Here is a 20,368-nt window from a genome sequence, read left to right as displayed (position 1 = left end):
TTTTATTGTATTCTCACAGTATAAATAGAAACCTGTTAATATAACATTAACAAAGGGAGTTGAATATGTGGGGGGATATGTGTTTGTAAAGTGTAGGGATTTTAATAATTCCAGCTATTCTATTAACAGCCCTCATCAACTATGTTGATATTTGTTTTCTTTAAACTGCGGTGCCAGTAAAGCACATGTTCAAACACATGTGAATCTCCCATCATTTGTTTACATCACATTTCCCTTATTGAGAAATACACCAAATGAGTGATGCTTGGGTTTCAACCTATATTCTCATTGAGCCTGAAATAAAATGCACTGGATTGTCACATATTGAACCTACATAACTCCTGGATAGTCAGCAAAAGAAAAACAATAATTAATCATTGTACTTGCATAAATACAATGCACGTGGTTTAAATTACACGATGATATAACAGATAATAGATGAGGAAAATACAATAAGGAAGCAACAACAGGCTCTATATAAACAGCTTCCGGATCCACTTAGTTTATATTAACTTGATCTCTCTCTAGAAGCAACAAGCTAAAGTTTAAGGGTTTGCACTGATAACAAGGTAAGAATACTTTACATGCATATTGTTCTTTAAGGCAGTGATAAAATTATGAATACACAATAGTAACAACTAATAACAAAAAACCTTCTGGTCAAATACCGTTGATACTGTGTCAATTTACATGTAGACTTATTAATTGATTTTCTTTGGGGCAAACGACTCGTTTCTGATAGCGAGTTCTCTTCCAAAACATAACTAAAGGATGTACAGCCTTTATTTGAAGTATTTGATGAAGAACAAGATCATTAAATTAGGACAAAACTATTATTTTGTGTATACCGGTATATTGCCATTTCAAAATACCCAATTCAAATATTTGCTGTTGACATAAATATTATTTTATAATATTTGGCAGAAGTTATGGGTTATAAACTTTGAGAGTATTAATATGATTATCATTTGTATGGCACTGTTGCAGAAGGCATATGTTGACTGCCCTCCTGATGGGTATTGGTGTGGATTGTGAATTATGCTGATTCTCTAAATGGTATAATTTTCAAAATACCTACCTGCATATTGACTTTTGCATCGTTTAAGTATGGCATGCAAAGTTCCCAGAACATGTTTTCTTTAGAGCTACTGATTATTTAGCACTGTAACAGAAACATAAAAACATAGAATGTGACGGCAGATAAGAACCATTCGGCTCATCTAGTCTGCCCAATTTTCTATATATTTTCATTGATCCTTGGCCCTATTTTATTTCTAGGATAGCCTTACTTTAACTGTACATTGCAGGAAGGGGAGATGAGACAATAATGTACATTGTACCTCTGGAAATTCATAGAGAGTGTTTAAAAAGCAGTAACAAAAAATATATCTTTAGCCCCTTGTGACCTGCTTTGGAGGATTTTTTTTTTAAATCACAGGTTGCATAGAAGGCACTAAAAGATACTGTATGTTGCATATTAATTAGTCTTCTTTTAAAATCCACAGTTTCTTAAATTAACAAATATGTCAGAAACAGCATACAACTATTTGGCTACAGTTGATATGAATGTGTGAGTCATGTTCTCATTTGTTCATTTTTAGCAAGCTCAGTACGAACAGTTTGATATTTTTTCTTTAACCCCTTAAGGACACATGACGGAAATATCCCTTCTATTCCAGAAGTTGTGTCTTTAAGGGGTTAAACACAAAAGTAGAGGTTTAATCAAATGTAATACAGATTATAGTTAATAGGTTTGGAAACTAGCTCTAACCTGTAAGTACAATTAAGCCAATGTTAAAAAATATATTTTTTTGAGATCCGATTTTATAAATAACTTAAGGAATGCAATGTAGTATCAAACTCTCTCATTGTACCATTTCCTGACGTTAAGGAGAAGGAACATAAGTAATGGAAACTACCTTTCAACAAGGATATTTCTGGTTTTCGATTGTAGAAAAACTAACATTGATTAATTAAAACTCAATTTATATTTTAGGAAAATGCTGTTGATTGCGTTCCTGTGTCTCTCAACATTACTGCAACTGTCTGTTGCACATGTAAGTAATACACTATTCTTTTCAATCACACCCTGACCTTGTAACACCACAGACCTCCCATTAACATCCCATTCACAATCTCTGAATGAGAAAGTTTCCGACAAAACGTTTAATATTTAATTATAAGTCTGTGACCTCTGGGATTGCACGCTAACTGGTCCAGGATTACTATTAAGCTGAGTGGGCAACTACATACTGCTTGTGTGATAGAAGCATGGTAGGTTACTGCCTAGGCACTGCAGCTTCCACTGCTGCATTACTAGCACTGAGTTCTATCAGTTATTACTAATGGGCAGGTAAGTATCTCCACTGTTCCAACCAGAGTGGAATTCCTCTGATATGGCTATAGAGGGCAATGTACAATGCATAACACCTGCTGTGGGGCTGAATTAAAAATGGGACCAAATACTTTTTTTATTTATATTATTTATTTTTCATTTATTTTTAATATTCATTTTTCAAGTTCAGTAGGTAGACACATTTGCAAGTAACCATGCAAAGGCTAGTTACAAACAGTGTATGAGAAGTCTGTTGTCCTTCTCAAGGTCTAAGATTGAGTAGACACCATTCTTCCTGTTTGAGTGAACAAAAATGGTTATTGAATGCCATTACTTTACTTCAATGTTCAATAAATTAAGAAAAATGTTGTCGAATGAGATGCTCGATAAATGTATCTTTTTAAACTCAATTTAGACTCTTTCCAAACTCAAAGTAATTCATTTTAAGCTCTCATTAGATTAGTTTCATTTCATTGTTTTCAAAGGTAAAATAAAGTCATAAAAATTGTAAGATTAATTCAATCTTGCATTAATTTCAAGGATGAAGCCATACTACCAAATTGGCCATATCATCGAACAAACGTGAAGAGCCGAAGTGCATTACCCACAGAATCTACTGGGAGACCAGTTACAATTCCTAAAGAAAACATTGACAAAATGGTGAGTATCAAAATGCTTACCACGTACAACATCATTACAGGATAATAGTCAGGAATTGGCCAGGGAATCAATATAGTGTACAAATTAGTCAAATTGGAAAAATCTACATCACGGCTATTTTCCGTTGAAGATATTTTGGCCTGACATTTTACACTCATTGGCCTATTTCAGACAATTCTTTTTTTTTTTTTTTTGTCAATCTGTATTTTATTGAGGCATAATAGTTGGGATACAGAATAAGAAGAGGGAAATGTGCATTTAGAATACAGTACAGGGTTCGATAACAATGGTAACTAACATTTCCATAGTATTCGTGCCTCTATTTTTTTTTTTTTATACAATATGGTTTAACGTCGACAAGTAAACGAAACATAAAATAATATCAGTGAAATCAAGTTGGGTGCATGCTGGTCAGCAATAGTGAGTATTTCGATCCAATAGGTACATTCAGACAATTCTTAACTGATACAATAACCTTGCTTATTCCCCAAATACCAGATTATAGTGAATTTCCAACTGTAGGCAAAAATAGGCAAGTCATAATTAGTTGCATTTTGATGTTGTGCGAAAATACCAAAGTAAGTTGTCCTACTAGGTGTATTATATGTCCTGCTCATTCACGCATTCGTAGAGCTATATTCAAGAATTGTGGAAAAACCACAATTTATAATATTTCAGGATTATTTACTAACATTTGATTTGGAATTAAAATAGAAGTCTACATTTTAGGCCAAACAAAATATGTAAATCTTTTGTATGAATTTTACCAGTTTGTTTACAATTACAATTAAAAAAAAATACATTGGATATCTGACAAATCACCTTTAGCGAATTACCTTTATTGAACTAATTTAGAATATAATTTATATTGGTTAACGTTTGAATTAGAATGTATTAACCAGTACATGTAAATGATTGTAGTTTTTTCTTTTTTGAACAGCTAAATGGAAACAAAAAATGGCATTCCTTTTTTCTCACCCACCTACTGAACAAAAATGCAGCTTTCCATAGAGCATTTTCTCTACAACTGTTATGCTTAAAAAAAAAGCTATGTAGTGATAGACACAAAGTACTGGATGCTAAGTTTAAGTATCTGTTAAACCAGAAAATCCACACGTAATAAGAAATGTTCGTAATAGAACAAAAGTATAGGGTGTGGTTTCCCTTTCATTACATAAGGCATATTTACAGTATATTAAATAAAATGTAATGCATAGCTAAACTGACCAGAATGAATATCTTATTCACTACAACCTGTAAGTAGTTTTAATTATATTAAAAAACAAACAAAAAAAACTTTTTGGAGGCCTTAGGTATTATGTGAGAATAATTTACTTTATCACAGATAAATATTTGTTTATTGCTACAAAAGAAAATGTGTCATGTATTAAGTAATTGGAATTTGGAACCAAATGGCAACGTTTCAAACCCTGAGGGCCTTTGTCAAGCTTCACAAAGGCCCTCAGGGGTCGAAACGTTGCCGTTTGGTTCCAGGTTCTAATAAAATTGCCTTTGCTTTGGAATTCGTTGGAGTGCCTGGATTATTTTCTACATTTAAAATTTTACATTTGGTCCATTTTGGTACTGGGACTTGTCCATTGGAGCACCCTGGATTCCATGACCAAGGGTTGAGTGCACTTCCACTATCTATATAAGTATTACATAATTAGCAGATTTAGTTTTTTATAGCATTAATTTCAGCTAACTTGTAGGCACTACAGATAACAAAATATTTTTTTTTAAATTAAAAACTTTTAATATTTTTACAGGCCAATGTACCGTTCTCTGCACTGTCAACAAGCAATGCCGATGTCAGGAAACTCATTATAGACACACATAATTACCTGAGAACATCAGTTAAACCATCTGCAAGCAACATGTTAAAAATGGTAAGAACATCTTGCATTTAACATATCTATTTTATCTGTCGATCTATAAATTATTATTTTTTTCTAACAAGCATGATAATATACAAATTCATGAAATGTATGAAAAGGAATACATCATATTATCGTTTTCTCTCCAAATCTTTTCTGAGCATATAATTTAATGAAAAATGGCTAAATTAATGGCATTTAATAAATTATTAGAAATAGCAGCTTTTGCTTTGGAGTGTAACTCCCTCTATTCTCCACAACATTGTCACAACGTGCCCCTGGTTCAATTTATGATGACAACAACCAAGATACTAAAATATATTTTTACTTTGTCACTTGAAGAATCGTAATAATGAATGATTTTCTAAACTTGCATTAAACCAAACACAGTTGTTAAATGGTTTCTCCAGGCACGATGACCACTTCAGTAATTTTAAGTGGTCGTGGTGCCTGGAATCAATATGGGCAGTAGCAAATTTGCAGTGTTTAGCCCTTTTTCTGTCAAAGGTGTAACCCCATGTCTTTAGTCATCCCAGAACTCCTGGTGGGCTACTGTCTGTTCTATACAGGTACTCTCTGCCAGTCTGAATAGAGAAGGGATCAGCATCCATCTTCTGCAGCTTCGCAGAAGCTGGATGTATGTGAACAGAGCTAGAAGGACCCTCAGTGCCTAGTGTAAGATACCAAAACATTTCGCAAAACATTTTATCCAATTACCGGGAACTGGACCAGAGTATAGGGCAGGCTGTAGTCGTTATGATGTTTTAAGAAGAAGCATCTGTAAGTTGCTTTTTACATTATAATTAAGGTATATCTCTAATGTGTTGACATTAGTCAACCAACGGTCTTCTCCTATTGGAGTTTGTCTCTAAACACCAAATCTCAGATTGCAAAATGTGGGCAAACGTAGCAGACTGGAAGAATAATCCAGTCACTTATTATCACAACTTGCATGTTTTTGTATATTGACTTTGACAACAAAATGGAGTTTAGTGAATCAGCCCTGATGGGTTCTCAAAAAGAAAATGTTGGTTGAAATCTTAGTTCAAAAATTGATATAGGAGACTGATAAAGGAGAATTGAAGAATCTCTGTTAATTGCATTAAACCCATACACATTAATGGCACTTGATGTTTTCTTTCTGCAATGAAAATGAAAGATGTGGCATTTCAGTATACTATCTCTATAACTGATTCTTGACTTGTTCTTGATCCAGGTGTGGAATGATGCTGCAGCTCAGACAGCAGCAAGGTATGCCAGCCAGTGCATCGCTGGTCATAGTGCTCCAAATCTCAGAACAATCCCAAGTAAGTGACAGTATGTCTTCAGTTATAGACTGAATATAATGAAGTCATCAGTGCTTGCAACTCTGATAAAAACTATGCAACCTTGAAGCAAATGATCATGCATTTCCCTTATAGGGATTTAGAATATGTAGAAGCTCTGACTGGGAGTGAATTTCACACTCAGGCAGGAAACATTAAAGAATAAATTCCTTATGTTCATCAGACTTACCTCTGTCATTCACACGGGATCAAGCTCTCAAGAAACACAATAGCAGTTAAGGCATGAATTAGCCATTCTTGGACTAACAAAATAGTACAAAAATAAAGAATCATGATGCGCTATTAAGACCTAGAAATACTGACTTTTACAGCAGAACAAGATGACAATCCTACATAAAAAATACACAAAAATATTTTCAAAGTCTGTCATAAAAAAGGTCATCATCACTTTGAAAAATTAATTATGTATTTATATGAAGTGTCATATTCAAATGCATACAGCAATAAAATCTAACTGTAACCATTTACATATTAGGGGATTCATGTAAACTGACATGCTGAAGTGGAAAACTGAGAATACAATTATTTTATTCCACATTTTTCGACTCAGATACCAACTCAACAAAAGTTACGAACATTTGATTTCCAGATAACCCATCTAAGAAAAGAGAGATAAATATTACAATATATATTCATGAGAACACATTTTATTAGTCATGATTAACTAGATAAAATCAACCGGCGATCTGGGGTTAACTTTACCGCATGATGGACCTGGTCCATCATTCGGCGATAACTGCTGCCCTGCCATGACGGACCAGATCTGTCATCTGGCAGGAAGGGGTTAACTAGATAATATTCTCCAAGTTTGATGTATCTTAAGTTTGGTCATTTGGGCCTAAAACGTAAAATTCATTTTGAAATCACTGTTAATTTCCCGACAATTCACAGAATAAAGCTGATTGTGCATGTGCGGATGCATTTAAGGATTCAAAAAAAACAAAAAAAAAATTTCCTTGTGCATTTTAGGATTCAATTGTGGTGAAAATATATTTCTATCAACATTTAAAGCCTCTTGGGATGATGTGCTTAAATCATTTGATAGTGAAGTTGTTGATTTTAAGTATGGGTATGGACCAAGACTTCCAAATATACAGACTGGTGATTATACACAGGTAAGTCCTACCATACAGAACATATAATCTGTGTTTAAAGTGTACATTAAAGTGTACATCAAAGTGTACATAAATATATACCTTTCAGTAGTGATATAGCATTGACTATGTTCACATTATACAGAGTTTATAAGTGGGTGATGTATTCTAATGCAAGGTTGACCTGCAACAGTCACCCAGAACCTTGCCATAAAAACTCCTTGCGAAAGTCCATCATTTGGTAAACCTCTGCTCCTCTAATAAATCAAAGAGATGTAATTCCAGAGACCTTTCATATCCTTTGTAATATTAAGGAACTTTTGAAATTACAAGGATAAGCCTGATGGGGTGCATTTTCCTAAACTATTAACATATTTGCCACCCAATGAGATAAATATACTGCATATCGGCTAATTCTACAGGAACATATAGTAAAGTGGAGATAGTGGGAATGTCTTTTTTTTTTACCACATTTAAACAAATCTATTTTTTTTACCACATTTAAACACATTTCTCTCATATTAAAAGCAGAACTAATTTAATTATAGACTTAATGCTAATATTTTATATTTTTACAGCTTACATGGGCCACTTCCTTTCAGGTTGGATGCGCTGTTGCCGAGTGTTTAAATGCTAACTACACATACAACTATGTCTGCCATTACTGTCCACCGTAAGTATTAATTAATAATTTCTGTTAGTAAAATGTTTGTCTTTTGTTTATCTTTATAATCTCTCGGTAATAATCATGTTGACCAATTATTGTTTATGGTAATTTTAGAGGAAACTTCGATAGCTCAATTGGCTTCCCATACAAAGCTGGAAAGGCATGTGGAGATTGCCCATCATCATGTGAAAATGGCCTGTGCAGTAAGTAATGAAATGCAACTGTTTTTCCATCCATCATTTCACACATCCATCTATCTTCTCTCTCTCTCTATCTCTCTGTTTTTATCTGTCTTTGTCTGATTTATCTGTCTATACGTCTGGTTTTTTTTGTATTTTCTGTTTTCTTGTCAGTCTGTTTATAGTAGAAGTTTCATAGTTCTCTGATGATATTATTATTCATCATGATATAAATTATTTTTTCATCTTTTTTTGCTGTTTTTTAAAATTATTATTTTTTTTTTTTTTTGTTTTCCAGCAAATCCTTGTCCCTTTCAGGACTGGCTTGCCAATTGCAAAGAATTTTATTTTGGACAAAAATGTGATGCAGACCTTGATAGAAATTGTCCTGCTACTTGCCGGTGCTCTAAAAATCAAATAAAATAGCACTCTAGTATTTTTCCAGTTGAAAAAGTGTAACATAATTTATTATGTATTGTTTATGTATGATGTTACATCAATATTAATGTTAAAGAATATTATTTGCTATGTCAGTATTATTATAATTAATTAATACAAATTTTATATGTAATGTATATGTAATATTGTATCCATGTTACCTGTTAAAATATGCAACAATTTAAAATGTTTCCATCCTGTTTAAAGAAGCACCAGTATATTTATTATTATTATTATTATTATTATTATTATTATTATTACTACTATTATTATTATTATTATTATTATTATTATTATTATTATTATCAGTAATTTCTGATTGAAAACATTTATTTTCAAATAGTTGTTCATATACATATATATTAAATTAAACATTTGATCATGCACATATGTGATGTTTAGTGTATTTTACTTGCTCTAAATCATTGAAATTAATTTTGTAATTAACTAATACCTAATTTATAACAACTTTTTAAGGCAAAAAAAAAGGTAAATTTAGAAACTAGTGCTGAAAGAGGAATCACAATGCAGCAAAATAACATCTCTGTGCCTGTTGTTAAATACATTCTCCCCATTCCACCTGTGTTGCATCTATTGCAAATAATAGTGCATACTGTTACTCACAATGGGAGGCTAGTGATACCCTGAAAAGGTCAGCCCATGCTCTTAACCAATCACCAGAATTAAAGTCATCACTTTGCATATAGCTGCCAATCACAATAGGGAGAAGAGGGTGTGATAGGTAGCAAGGAACATAACAACTGTGTTAAACTATTTAAAACTTGTTAAATGCAACTTTCTCCACTCCCTCTTGGGTAAGATCAACCAATATATACAGGGTGGACTTCTGCATTGTGGGGACTTTATCCAATCTCCAACTTTAGACACGTCCAGGGCCGGACTGGGAGAAAAATTCGGCCCCGGCATTTTTTTATCACAGCGGCCCACTAATAAGGGGGCGTGGCAAAGAGGGTGTGTTTTGTCATCACTAATGACAAACACGCCCCCTCTCAAAGTGAGCATGTTGGTTCAATGATCTTCCAGGGCAGACCATGCGCAGAGCTCTGCTGAAGAGCTCTAGCATGAGAAAAGGTCCCTGTATTTGTTCTGCACAGCGCAAGCAAATTTAATAACATGCTGCGCAAATTTAATAACATGCTGCATAGTGTTTCCTTGCAACTTGTCTCTGGTGTCTCTATAAATAGATACCAGGAGACAAAAGGGCCAGGAAAGAGCATTGTGCATGTGTTTGGAGCCTGCTTGTTGGATTGCGTGTCTGTAGAGTGAGCTGATTGTGGTGTGGTATTGTGTAAAAAGGTCGGTGTTGTCGTGTAGTCGTGTTGTGTTTGTGGTGTAATGTAATGCATATGTGGCTAGGGGCTGTAGAGAATGTGTGTATAGGGGATGTAGTAAGTGTGTGCATACAGGAAGAGTGTATAAAGGGATCTAGTGTGTATATGATCCAGAGTTGGGTAAGGGATCTAGGGTGTGTCTGGAACGTAATGTGTTTAGGAGTGCAGTATGTGTGTGAGGGGTGCTGTAGTGTGTGTATATATATATATGTGTGTATATATATATATATATATATATATATATATGTGTATATATATATATATATATATATATATATATATATATATATATATAAATATGTTCGCAAGTATTGTGAGTGTGTGTGTGTCTTTGGAGCAGTAGATGTCTGTGAGGGATGTAGTGTGTATGTGAAGGGTGCAGTATGTGTGTGTGTGTGATGGATGCTGTGTTTGAGGGGTGCTGTGTGTGATGGGTGCTGTGTGTGATGGGTGCTGTGTGTGAGGGTGCTGTGTGTGATGGGTGTGAGAGTGCCTCATGATTTTTTAGGTCCCACCATCCCACCTTATTTCCCTGGTGTCCAGCTTTTGGGGAAACCTTGGAACAGCTCCCAGCAATTATAGAGAGATCGCATCATTAGCAATTCAGGGCACTAGGACCATGCAGAGAGCTCTGAAACAGCTTTCCCTACAGAATCTGCTCTCAGTGAGTTTGCCTGAATAATAGAACTGCCAGAAATTAAGGCAGACCTACACCTTTTACAGGTGGGTCTGCTTCCTTTTGGGCAGAGTTGGTGGTGCAATCCTATCACTGGTCCGCCTTCTTACCCTCCTGCCAATGGCATCCAAATTCTCAGCACAACTCTATCTACCCAACTCCTCTGCCAGCACATCGCCACCATGAAAGGGATCTAAATTAATACAATTTGGCAGTTGCTCCCTGGGTACATAACACCCACCAATCTAGAACACAAAGTTAGGTTTCCTTTAATCCCGGTTCTGTCTTAAAGGAACACTATAGGCATCCAGACCACTTTAGCTAATTAAAGTGGTCTGGGTGCAGTGTCCCAGGTCCCTTAACCCTGCATAGGTTTTTATTGCAGTTTTTAATAAACTGCAATAATTACCTTTGAGGGTTAACTTCACCTCTAGTGGCTGTCTGCAAGAAAGCTACTAGATGGACATCCGGGTCGTTAGGAGCTGGAATCAGGTAAGTGACAGAAGGGGTTTTTAATGGGCATTATAGGGATCTATAGTGCCAGGAAAACAAATTTGTATAGTTTCCCTTTAAGGAAACCTAACTCGAATTTGAATATGTTATATAAAAATGACATAACAGCTAAATATGTATTAAGAAAAATGAATGCCATCGTGGAGTTCTGATGAAATTCTTAAACTTTTTGACATTTGGTCTTGTGATTGATTACAATGTCTCCAGAATCTTCAAAGCTTTATTTTCCCATACTGCCTATCTCACCATTATATATCCTGTACATAATAGCATATTATAGCATATACTCTCGCGAGATCCGGTCGTTGCCATGGCCATCAGTCAGAACGTGTAGGGGTGTGCGCACGTACTGTTCAAACATGTTGCTGAAATGCTGCCTCCTGCTAAGACGTTCCATATCAGATGGTGGTGCTGGTTGTTGTGGCGTCCTGACAAAGCTTTTCCACATTTCGGCCATGCTAACCCTGCCTTCTGAGGTGCTGGCGGTGCCCCAGCTGCGTTGGCGACCTCTTCCTCCTCCTCTGCCTTCGCCTTGTGCTTCCACTGAGCCCCCCGGTGTCAGTTGGGAATGCCTTCAGCAGCGCGTCTACCAGCATGCGCTTGTAGTCGCGCATCTTCCGATCACGCTCCAGTAAGGAAATTAAGGACGGCACGTTGTCCTTGTAACAGGGATCCAGCAGGGTGGCGACCCAGTAATCAGCACAAGTTAGAATGTGGGCAACTCAGCAGTCGTTGCGCAGGCACTGCAGCATGTAATCGCTCATGTGTGCCAGGCTGCCCAGAGGCAAGGACAAGCTGTCCTCTGTAGGAGGTGTATCGTCTGTGTTCTCCGTATCCCCCCAGCCACGCTCCAGTGATGTCCACGAGCTGCGTTCTGTGCCACCCTGCTGTGAACACGGTTCCTCCTCCTCATCCTCCAGAACTGTGCCCTGGCTGGGCAATTGTGTACCTGGCCTATGCTGGTGCAGAAACCCACCCTCCAAGCCACTTGTGAATGACTGGCCTGATAACCGTGGAAATTACCCCTCTTCCTCCTCCTTTTCCTCCTGTGCCACATCCATCGCCCAAAGCATTTTTTCAAGGAGACATAGAAGTGGGATAGTAAGGCTGAGAACGGCGTCACTGGCACTGGCCATGTTAGTGGAGTATTCTAAACAGTGCAAAATGGCACACAGGTCTCGCATGGAGGCCTCGCATGGAGGCGTTGGTGGTGAAGTGGTGCTGTTCCGCAGAGCGACTGACCCGTGCGTGCTGCAGCTGAAACTCCACTATTGCTTGCTGCTGCTCGCACAGTCTCTCCAGCATGTGCAAGGTGGAGTTCCACCTTGTGGGCACGTCATATATGAGGCCGTGAGCGGGAAGGGCAAAGTTACGCTGCAGCGCAAACAGGCGAGCAGCAGCAGTGTGAAAACGGCGAAAGCGCCCGCACTCTCTGCAGCAGCTCTGATATATCTGGGTAGTTTTTCAGCAATTTCTGCACCAACAAATTCAGCACATGCGCCAGGCAAGGGATGTGCGTCAAACCGGCTAGGCCTAGAGCTGCTACGAGATTTCGCCCATTATCGCACACCACCAGGCCGGGCTTGAGTCTCAGTGGCAACAACCACTCATTCGTCTGTTATTCCATGCCCATCCACAGCTCCTGCACGGTGTGGGGTTTTCCCCCAAACAAATAAGTTTTAAAACAGACTGCTGTCGTTTCCCCCGGGCTGTGTTAAAGTTGGTGGTGAAGGTGTTACGCTGACCAGATGAAGAGGTGGTAGAGGAGGAGGAAGCGGAGTAGGAGGAGGAAGCAACAGGTGGCAAAGAGAAAGGGCCGGCAATCCTCGGTGGCGGAAGGACATGCGCCAAACTGCTATCCACCTCAGGCCCAGCCACCACTACATTTGCACAGTTTGCAGTTAGGGAGCTATAGTGTGCCTGCCCGTGCTTACTGCCCCACGTATCTTATGTGGACCTTGCCACAGATGGCGTTACGCAGTGCACACCTGATTTTGTCCGCCAATTGGTTGTGCAGGGAAGGGATGGCTCGCCTGGAAAAGTAGTGGCGGCTGGGAACCACATACTGTGGGACAGCCACCGCCATCAGGTTTTTGAAACTGTCCGTCTCCACCAGACGGAATGACAGCATTTCAAAGGCCACGAATTTTGAAATGCTGGCATTCAGGGCCATGGATTGCGGTTGGGTAGGGGGGTACTTTCTCTCCAGTGTTTGGGAAATGGACAGCTGAACACTTCCATGGGACAGTGTGGAGATGCTTGGGGACGGTGGCGGACATGGTGGCGTTGTTGCCACATCCTCTGTTTGCGGGGTGGCAGGTGCCACTGTGACTTCAGAGGTGGAGGAAGAGGCCGAGACAGCAGCAGAAGAGGAAGCAGGAGGAGCCTGAGACCTTTCTTGTTTTTTGAGGTGCTTACTCTACTTCAGCTCGTGCTTTGCATGTAGATGCCTGGTCATGCAGGTTGTGCTCAGGTTTTGCACGTTTATGCCTTGCTTCAGGCTCTGATTGATCAGCATGCAAACCTCGTGTCTTGTCGTCAGCACATTGTCTGAAGAACTGCCATGCCAGGTAACTCCTTGGAGCTGGCTTTCGTGTACTCGGTCCCTGGGTGCGGTGGGCAGTAGCAGGCGCACTGTCTAGGGGACGGCTGCTCCTCTTTTGCACCCTGCTCCCTCTTATGCTGTGCTGGTGCCTCTGTGCGACCACCGCCTCTTCCTCCAAACTGCACACGTCACTCGCATGACCTTGATTCCATGTGGGGTCTAGGACCTCATCATCCTCCACATCATCTTCCACCCACTCCTCAACCCTGACCTCCTTGCCGATCTGCACACTGCAGAAAGCCATAGCATTTGGCACCTGTGTTTCATCATCATCAGAGACGCTCTGCGGTTGTCCTCGCATGTCCACATCCTGACACATAAGTGGTTTTTCATCAGTGCACTCAATCTGTTTCACTTCTGGGGCAGGGCTAGGTGGATGGCCCACGGAAACCCCGCCAGCAGAGACATCAAAAAGCAGAAGAGACTGCTGCATGAATTGTGGCACAGACTGCCTGGCTGATTTGCAAGGGGGTGAGGTGAAAGACAGATGGCCATGGGCTGCAGGTGCCAACTCTGAGCTTTCAGCAGGGGCCGGGTGGGAGTGAATGTGAAGGAACTGGAGGCACTGTCAGCCATCCAATCTACTATCGCCTGTACTTGTTCTGGCCTCACCATTTGTAGAGAGGCATTCGGACCAACCAAATAACACTAAAGGTTCTGTCGCCTACTCGCACCTGAGGAAGGTGTTTCACTTGTGCGTGTAGCTGGCACAGATCGACCACGTCTTCTCCTTGCAACAGGAGCTACACCAACAACAGTAGCACCACGACCAGGGTCACGTCCCTTATTTGATGCTCTTCCCCATTCTTTGCGTTCACCCACCAAACTAACAGATGGTTTATGTCAGGCGACAATGTAACCGCCAATAGTCAACTATTTATATTTTTACGTATTTTTTTTTTTTAATTTCGTTTATTGAACTGCAAGAAATGCACCGCAGACTGCAAATTTACTATTTAGCACCAACAAAAAATTACATTTTTAAAACTGCGCTGTAACCACATTATTTGATGGTTCTATTTGATTCTCAGATATGAAGTGCGCTGCAGGCTGCAAATGTACTATTTTGCACTAAACAATTTTTAATTTTTAAAACTGCTATGTCACAGCAGTATTTGATGGTTCTATTTGACTCTCAGATATGAAGTGCACACCCAAATGTACTATTTAGCACGTAAAAAAATAGAATTTTTAAAACTGCTATGTCACAGCAGTATTTGACAGTTATTTTTGACTCTCAGATATAAAGTGCAGGCCCCAAAATGTACTATTTAGGAACTAAAAAAAAAATATTTCTAAAACTGCTACGTCACAGCAGTATGTGGCGGTTCTATTTGACTCTCAGATATGAAGTGCACACCCCAAATGTACTATTTAGCACCAAACAAATTGAATTTTTAAAACTGCTATGTCACAGCTGTATTTGACAGTTCTATTTGACTCTCAGATATGAAGTGCAGGCCCCAAATGTTCTATTTAGCACCTAAAAAAATATATTTTTAAAAACTGCTATGTCACAGCAGTATTTGACGGTTCTATTTGACTCTCAGATATGAAGTGCACAGCCCAAATGAACTATTTAGCACAAAAAAATGCATTTTTAAAACTGCTCTCTAACCACAATATTTGACGGCTCTATTTGACTCTCAGATATGAAGTGCACCGCAGGCCGCAAATGTACTATTTAGCACCTAACAAATTTTAATGTTTAAAACGGCGCTGTTACCACAGTATTTGACGGTTCTACTTGACTCGAGTCAATACGTTTTCCCTGTTTTTTGGGGTAAAATTAGGGGCCTCGGCTTATATTCGGGTCGGCTTATACTCGAGTATATACGGTACTATATAGCACCTAAAAAAATTTCATTTTTAAAACTGCTATGTCACAGCAGTATTTGACAGTTCTATTTGACTCTCAGATAGGAAGTGCAGGCCCCAAATGTACTACTTAGCACCTAAAAAAATTGAATGTTTAAAACTGCGCTGTAACCGCAGTATTTGACGGTTCTATTTGACTCTCAGATATAAACTGCACACCCCAAATGTACTATTTAGCACCAAAAAAATTGAATTTTTAAAACTGCTATGTCACAGCAGTATTTGACATTTTTTTTTAACTCTCAGATATGAAGTGCACACCCCAAATGTACTATTTAGCACCCAAAATTTTTGAATTTTTAAAACTGCGCTGTAACCACAATATTTGACGGTTCTATTTGACTCTCAGATATGAAGTGCTCCGCAGGCCGCAAATGTACTATTTAGCACCTAAATTATTTTTACTCTTAAAACTGCTATGTCACAGCAGTAGTTGACGGTTCTATTTGACTCTCAGATATGAAGTGCACACCCCAAATGTACTATTAGCACCAAAAAAATGTGATTTTTTTAAACTGCGCTGTAACCACAATATTTGACGGTTCTATTTGACTCTCAGATATGAAGTGCCCAGCAGGCCGCAAATTTACAATTTAGCACCTAAAAAATGTTTACTTTTAAAACTGCTATGTCACAGCAGTATTTGATGGTTCTATTTGACACTCACATATGAAGTGCACACCCCAAATGTACTATTTAGCACCCAAACAAATTTGAATTTTTAAAACTGCGCTGTAACCACAATATTTGACCGTTCTATTTGACTCTCAGATATGAAGTGCACCGCAGGCCGCAACTGTACTATTTAGCACCTAAATTTTTTTTTACATTTAAAACTGCTATGTCACAGCAGTATTTGACGGTTCTATTTGACTCTCAGATATGAAGTGCACACCCCAAATGTACTATTTAGCACCCAAAAAAATTGGAATTTTTAAAACTGCGCTGTAACCACAATATTTGACGGTTCTATTTGACTCTCAGATATGAAGTGCACACCCCAAATGTACTATTTAGCACCAAATTTTTTTTATTTTTAAAACTGCTATGTCACAGCAGTATTTGATGGTTCTATTTGACTCCCAGATATGAAGTACACACACCAAATATACTATTTAGCACCAAACAAATTAGAATTTTCAAAACTGCGGTTCTATTTGACTCTCAGATATGAAGTGCACCGCAGGCCGCAAATGTACTATTTAACACCAAAAAGTTTGATTTTTTTAAACCAACAATGTAACAGTAGTATTTAAGGTTTTTTTTGGACTGCAAGAAATACAGTACGCAAATGTACTATTTAGCACCAAAAAGATTGCAGTATTTAAAAATGCCTAGATGTTGCCCACTGAGCTACCAGAACAGATTAAAGTTATGTGCCTGGCACACATGCAGTTGCAAGTGTACTGCACTCTCTGTGGCACTAGGCTCAGGGCAGGGTACAAAAATGTAGTATAGCACCCACAAAAATAATCGCTGTAGTTTGCAGATTAAACACCAGAATTCTTTCCTAATCTGTCTCTCACAGCTGCAGCATCCTATCCCTACACTAACAAGAGCTCATGTGACGTGCAACGCTGCGTGACTCCAGCTTATATATAGAGGCTGGGTCACATGCTGCACTGGCCAATCACAGCCATGCCATTAGTAGGCATGGCTGTGATGGCTTCTAAGGGCACACGAGTCAAACGCTTGTTGATTGGCTTTCAAAACGCACCATTAAATCGCCGAACACCGAACTCCAACCTGAACATACACTGAAATGTCCTTGTTCGGGTCTGGGGTCCAAAAACCATAATGTTCGGTTCTATAATAAATATTGTCATATCTTTTTGAATGCTTTTAAAATCGGAGTGCGTAGAGGAAAGTGGGAGATTGTAACCTTCGCAGTACTACTTGAACATTCTACTAGCATTCTAAATGGGATATCGGGATGGTCCCCGTTCGGGAGTCAAAGGAGTTCATTTTGTAGGAGCGCTCCCAAACGGGGAGCAGGTACAATAGAAGAAGGGCAAGGGTATAAATAGAAAGCACCCGAACAAGCAGTGGTTCCACCACATAGCTCCCCCTTAACCACAAGCCGGCATACACAGTCTGATCCCAACGGATCGGCTTGGGGATGTCTAAAGAAGGACTCACAGATCATTTTTCCAGTTCTGTCTGTCTTAACAACCCTTCGGCATTGCCATTTTGCTTACCGGTTCTGTAGTGGATAATGAAATCATATGGTTGAAGGGCCAGGCTCCAGCATAACAGCCTGGCATTGTCCCCAGCGACTCTGTTAAGCCACACCAATGGGTTGTGATATGTGAGTAGTGTGAATTGTTTGCCATAGATGTAGGTCTCCCCACACCACCGCTAGGCATTTCTTCTCAATGGCGGCATAGCTTACCTCCCTGGGTAGTAGTTTTCAGCTGAGGTAAGCTATGGGGTGTTCTCTGCCATCGTCCACAACCTGGCTCAGCACTGCCCCCAATCCAAACATGGAAGCATCTTTGTGAAGGACAGGGGCTTTCACCAGTGCACTCTTAAGAGTTCGGAACACTTGCTCACACTCTGGGGTCCAGTGTACTTGTCAGGCCATGTTCTTTCGGGTCCGGTCGGTGAGGGGCTTAGCTAGGGGACTGTAGTTGGGGCCAAAACTACTATAGTAGCCAGCGGTCGATAGGAAGGCCATCACCTGGATCTTCGTGTGGGGACGGGGCCAGTTCGCTACATCCTCTATCTTGGCTGGCTTGGGCTTCTGCTACCCACACCCTACCCGGTGTCCCAGGTACTACACTTCGGCCATCCCTAGGTGGCACTTGCTGGGTTTTAAGTCCAACCCTGCCTCTCTAATCCTATCCAGTACTGCGCCTATGTGTACCAGGTGCTCCTTTCAAGTGTCACTGTACAGGGAGTGCAGAATTATTAGGCAAGTTGTATTTTTGAGGATTAATTTTATTATTGAACAACAACCATGTTCTCAATGAACCCAAAAAACTCATTAATATCAAAGCTGAATATTTTTGGAAGTAGTTTTTAGTTTGTTTTTAGTTATATCTATTTTAGGGGGATATCTGTGTGTGCAGGTGACTATTACTGTGCATAATTATTAGGCAACTTAACAAAAAACAAATATATACCCATTTCAATTATTTATTTTTTACCAGTGAAACCAATATAACATCTCAACATTCACAAATATACATTTCTGACATTCAAAAACATAACAAAAACAAATCAGTGACCAATATAGCCACCTTTCTTTGCAAGGACACTCAAAAGCCTGCCATCCATGGATTCTGTCAGTGTTTTGATCTGTTCACCATCAACATTGCGTGCAGCAGCCAGGGCGGCCTTAGGCATTTAGACGCCCTGTGCGAAAAATCTTCACAGCGCCCCCCCCCGTCATCCATGTATGCTGTTATGTTTGTGTTGTCTGTGTATGTAATAGTACGTGTGATGACTGTGTGTGATATGTATGCTATGTGTGATAATTGTAATGGGTATATTAACAGTGTGTGATATGCGTGTATTGGTTGTATGTGACACACACACACACAGACACACACACAGAGTCAGACGGCCATACACACACAGGAAGACATCCACACACACACAAGCAGACAGTCATACACACACACACAGACACACACAGGCAGACAGTCACACACACACACAGACACACACAGGCAGACAGTCAGTCATACACACAGACACACACAGACAGTAATACACACAGACACACACAGAGGCAGACAGTCATACACACACACACACACGCAGACAGTCATACACACAGACACACACAGGCAGACAGTCATACACACAGACACACACAGGCAGACAGTCATACACACAGAGGCAGACAGTCATACACACAGAGGCAGACAGTAATACACACAGACAAACACACAGATGCAGACAGTAACACACACAGACACACAGTGGCAGACAGTCATATACACACACACACACACGCAGACAGTCATACACACAGACACACAGAGGCAGACAGTCATACACACAGACACACAGAGGCAGACAGTCATACACACAGAGGCAGACAGTCATACACACAGAGGCAGACAGTCATACACACAGAGGCAGTCATACACAGTCACACACACAGAGGGCAGACAGTAATACACACAGACAAACACACAGAGGCAGACAGTAATACACACAGACACACAGTGGCAGACAGTCATATACACACACACACACACACAGACACTCAGAGGCAGACAGTAATACACACAGACACACAGTGGCAGACAGTCATATACACACACACACACACACAGACACTCAGAAGCAGACAGTAATACACACAGACACAGTGGCAGACAGTCATATACACACACATACAGTCATATACACACACACACACACACAGGCAGACAGTCATACATACACACACACACACAGAGACACACACAGGCAGACAGTCATACACACAGACATACAGAGGCAGACAGTCATATACACACACACACACACACATAGGCAGACAGTCATACACACAGGCAGAGAGTTACACTCACCTGACAATCACACAGTTACCTGTGGAGTTCATTGTTGAGGCAGTGCAGCTCCTGGTGACTGTTTGGTGGGGAAGCAGGGACTCCTTCCTGCTTCCCCTGCAGCCGTTTTCCGGCGCTTTTAGCTCCGCCCCCGCCGCACGGTAAGCTCCGCCCCCGCGGCAAATTTTAATTTTTTTTTATTTTTTTTATCGGCTGTGCGGCCGCACGGCGCCCCCTGCT

The 20,368-nt window shown here is 39.7% G+C and overlaps 1 protein-coding gene across 1 annotated transcript; it reads left to right on the top strand.

Annotated features, from left to right (window-relative positions):
• The first annotated feature begins 518 nt into the window (after window positions 1-518).
• Window positions 519-8,584, top strand: LOC134586133 (serotriflin-like). Its single transcript, XM_063441642.1, has 9 exons — window positions 519-569; window positions 1,997-2,057; window positions 2,876-2,995; window positions 4,765-4,884; window positions 6,089-6,179; window positions 7,188-7,333; window positions 7,891-7,985; window positions 8,094-8,182; window positions 8,457-8,584. The coding sequence occupies exons 2-9, from the start codon at window positions 2,001-2,003 to the stop codon at window positions 8,582-8,584; spliced, it is 846 nt and encodes a 281-aa protein (XP_063297712.1). The 5' UTR covers window positions 519-569; window positions 1,997-2,000.
• Window positions 8,585-20,368: the final 11,784 nt, after the last annotated feature.

The sequence above is a fragment of the Pelobates fuscus genome, chromosome 2 (assembly GCF_036172605.1).
Source record: "Pelobates fuscus isolate aPelFus1 chromosome 2, aPelFus1.pri, whole genome shotgun sequence".
NCBI lineage: Eukaryota > Metazoa > Chordata > Amphibia > Anura > Pelobatidae > Pelobates > Pelobates fuscus.
Note: the sequence above shows the minus strand (reverse complement) of the source record. Positions and strands in the feature narration are given on the sequence as shown.